The sequence below is a fragment of the Pteropus vampyrus genome, unplaced genomic scaffold (genome assembly GCF_000151845.1).
Source record: "Pteropus vampyrus isolate Shadow unplaced genomic scaffold, Pvam_2.0 Scaffold363, whole genome shotgun sequence".
Taxonomy (NCBI): domain Eukaryota; kingdom Metazoa; phylum Chordata; class Mammalia; order Chiroptera; family Pteropodidae; genus Pteropus; species Pteropus vampyrus.
In genome coordinates, this window is record NW_011889144.1 from 1207731 (window position 1) to 1212014 (window position 4284).

Below are 4284 nucleotides of genomic sequence, written 5' to 3' on the forward strand. Positions count from 1 at the left end.
CTCAGATCATCAGGCATTAGATTCTCATGGGAGCACTGGTCTCTGGTGCCATAAAGTTTGGAGACTGCTGCTCTACATGGTATCAGGCATCTACATAGATTTTAGAACATATCCATCAAGGGTAATGGGGGACTGCAGTAGTCACTTAGTATTTAGAATGCACAGTGAGTTTGTGAAACTTAAGCTACCATGATTGTTTCATAGTAGGAAAAACTAACGTGTGGTATCATAAACCTGTTGATGACTTGGTGTGTGTTTGTGTTTGTAGACTTTTGGGACAACAATTGTTATCAATCCTGAAAAAGATAAAGATATGGTACAGGACCTGCTGGATTTTAAGGACAGAGTGGACCACGTGATAGAAGTGTGCTTTCAGAGGAATGAGAAGTTCATCAACTTGATGAAGGAATCCTTTGAAACATTTATCAACAAGAGGCCAAATAAACCCGCAGAACTGATCGGTAGAAAAACATTTCTATACATTTTTTAATGTGGGAAAATAAGGTACAAGTCAAGCTAATTTCTTCTCACAGTATTCAAGCTCTTCATGGGGAGGATAGGGGAAAGGTTTGTATTATACCTTATTAGGCAACACATTTTCAAAAAAGCATTTATACACATTTGATTACTGATTCAGTTTCCTTAATCTAGGTTTTTTATTTCTAAGATGAAACAGTTTTAAAATCACCACTTTATACAATTATTTCATGATAAGATCAAAATACGTTTCAGAATTTATAGAATTTCACTTGTCAATAAAAGTGTCTTAAAATTTACAGGTGGCAAATGTGTAACTGATACGAAATTAGGCTTGTGTTGATTATTGTTGAAGGTGTATGATGGGAACATGCAGTTCATCATACAGTTGTCTACTTTATGTTCAGAATGTTTCGTAAAAAATTATAAAGAAAAATACTAATAAAAGCAACAACAGAAAAAATTCACAAGGCACTTGTGCCACTTTACGAATTGTTTCTCTAAAGGTGAATGTTTCATTCTTGGGAGTTTGAACTTCTTAGAAGTCTTGGGTTCTCCCTTAAGCCAGGTCATGGTCAATTTGCATTGCCTCAGAAACAAGAAGCCAGAGTAGAATTGCTCTAATCCCTGCATTCAGGGATAAGACATTGTCACCATGGATATAACCACTGGAAGCCCTGAGAATAATCCTTTCTCTTTAAGGAAGTCTGTCCACATTTCTTATACCACACCTTGAAGATGGGATATTTCAGTTTCTGGAGCAATAATGTGTCATGAAACTCAAGCATATAATTAAAGTATTTATTCTCATATGGCTTGAAAGTATGTATCTTAGAAAATCAGATATTTGCCTTTTTCATATAATGTGATTTTGGAAAGGCTCTGGAGTTTTACTGTCCAATTTTTGCTTATAGAAATTAAAGATGTTCTATTTTGAAAATATTACATAACATGTTTATTTTTCAAATAATTTAACTCTTAATCTCACAGCAAAGCATGTTGATTCAAAATTGAGAGCGGGTAATAAAGAAGCAACAGATGAAGAACTGGAGAGGATCCTCGACAAAATCATGATAATATTCAGGTTTATACATGGTGAGAAATACTTTAACATTGGTCACATAGAAAACACTACGAAATCAAAATAGCCATATTTGGGCCCTATCTTTTCTTGAGAAAAATGAACTGAAACAATTTTCACTTTCATGTTAATATAGGAAATGGAGTGATGGCCACCCACTAACTAAATTGAAAGTATTCCTTTGTGGAAATTTAATAGAAGGATTCAGGGAAATTAGAGCTTGCTTACATCAGAATGGACACTGTCTAATGTGGTCTGTTATTCTCTTTGGTTATAAATAGGTAAAGATGTCTTTGAAGCATTTTATAAAAAAGATTTGGCAAAAAGACTCCTTGTTGGAAAAAGTGCCTCAGTTGATGCTGAAAAATCTATGTTGTCAAAACTAAAGCATGGTAAGCATGTGGAATCTGGGGCTCTGTCCTCCCACTGTGCTAGTAATTTATTGCACTAACATGTTGCTCCTGGTGTTTTTCACCCACCATTCACTTGTGTCTCAGAGTGTGGCGCTGCTTTCACCAGCAAACTAGAAGGCATGTTCAAGGACATGGAGCTCTCTAAGGATATCATGGTTCATTTTAAGCAGGCAAGTTGTGTTTTTTCAAGTAAAACAGCTTTTTAAAAAGGTATCCCACTTTAAATTATGCAAAATGATTATGTAAATTATGTAAATATATAAATTACACAAAATCTTCCACCATAAAACTTTCATTATTAATGTCTGACATATTCAAATAACTTAAATTCAGAATGAAAAAAATTCCTGAAAAATGTGTAACAAAAGTTTGATTTAAACAAGTCTAATGATAATCTTACATTAATGACGTAAGCAAAGAGAAAGGAAAAATATTTCAGGTGACTTTGAAACACATTACGTAGCTTCAGTGGAGTATGTTCTTGGGACTAAAATAAATGCAAATACAGGATGAACTGTATTTTGAAAATTTCACCATTTTTTAAAAAATTACTTATTTTTTATAATATTTTAAAATAATTATTTTATCTTGCTTTTCTTTGTTTTTAGTATATGCAGAATCAGAGTGACCCAGGCTCTATTGATCTAACAGTAAATATACTTACGATGGGATACTGGCCAACATACACACCTATGGAAGTACATTTAACTCCAGAAGTAAGTGTTTCAAAGACTTATTATTAATATAGTAGTGCTATCATACACAGACATGTTTCAAGAATTATCTTTCAAGAATTATTTAATGAAAGGTTTTTTAAAATCACACAGTCAAAAATCAAAGTGATCGCTTTTATTCCTGTCCAGAGTGTTTTCTGACTTACACATGTCCACTGGCTGACCATCAAGAAGACATCCAACACAGGCGCTTGTTTTTAATAGTTATTGATTGTCGAGTTGTGGGTGCTGCTTGTCTGATTATTATTTTCTTCCATTATAGACAATGCCAAAGTCTTACAAATGGTACTACTGAGCAGTTATTATATTTCAGCCATGACTTTGAGTACTCTGGGGATTTGCACATCTGAGGGAGAATCCTGGGCTCAGGAACTTACAACCAGTAGGGGAAACAATATAAACACCATTAATTATATTACTAGTTGATGTGAAAAAGGACTAGTTCCACTGTGGGATTTGGGAATTAAGGATGAGTGGGCATGAGGGCCTTCCAGCTGAGGGGCCTTCTAGAAAGGGCAAAGAAAGGCACAGAGTCATGGAAACTGGGAATCTGGGTCAGAAACAGTCCTTCCTGAAGTTGTTTTTTCCATTTCTAAGAATATCTTTATTTTCTTTTGTTTCTGAACTCACTGGTCAGGTGCCTTTGTAGTTTTCCTCTCTTGTTTTTCTCTACCTAAATGTGAACATTCTCCAGAATTCCCCCCTCAGCTCCCTTCTCATTTCACACCCTCTCTGTGAACTCAACTCACACCGCTCTCAGCTTCAAGCCTGTGTGTCCACTTGCCCAGTTGAATGTACAGAGATGTTCCAGACTCAGCATCCAAGGTTGTTCCCATCACCAGTCTCCCTCCCTCCCTCCTTGAATCTCTCTATCCTATGGGAAAGGGTGACAGCACCTTAACTAGTTTTTCTACTTGATGCGAAGGCTCTGTATTTTCCAGCTCACGCACATGGATGTCTTACTCCCTCTATTCTAAACTAGTTTTGGGTCCCAAACCCACACAGTTTTTTCATTCTCTCAGGCCTACCTGTGTAACCTTCTAAAGGAAACCACCTTCTCCAGAAAACCTTCACACCCCATCAGTCCCCAGTACTTGAAGCTTGTTAAGATTTATCTTCCCAGTCACCTTCACCAGAAAATCCTCCCTCATTTTCTCACCCAACTTCACCTCTGCTGGATACAGACTCCAACCTGGGCATGCCTCTCCTGTGGCACTCCAAATCGATTCACTCCTTATTTTGAAATAGTTCAGACTTATAGGAAATTAGTAAGAATAGTTCAAAGAATTTCTAGTACCCTTCACTCATTTTTTTAAGCATTGCCACATGTGCATTATACTGTTTCTCTCCATATATATGCTATTTTTTTTCCTGGTCCATTTGAGAGTAGATTGCCTTTTACCTGTAATACTTTAGTATTTCCCAAAAACATAACCAGAGCATGTTGTCAGATTCAAATACCTAACATTGATCTAATACTTAACGTCCAATATACAGCCATATGTCAGTTTTGTCAGTTGTCCCAACTGTGTCTTTTGTAGCATTTTTTCTTAGTACCACATTCAGTCCAGATCTATAC

General features: G+C 36.0%; 1 protein-coding gene across 1 annotated transcript in view; it reads left to right on the forward strand.

The window, feature by feature from the left end:
* The window catches only part of CUL4A (cullin 4A), a 50965-nt gene that overhangs the window by 34286 nt on the left and 12395 nt on the right, over positions 1-4284 (forward strand). The window contains exons 14-15 of the mRNA XM_011379519.2: positions 2056-2141; positions 2580-2687. Of these exons, the coding sequence (XP_011377821.1) occupies positions 2056-2141; positions 2580-2687 (194 nt within the window). The remainder of the gene's footprint in view (positions 1-2055; positions 2142-2579; positions 2688-4284) is intronic.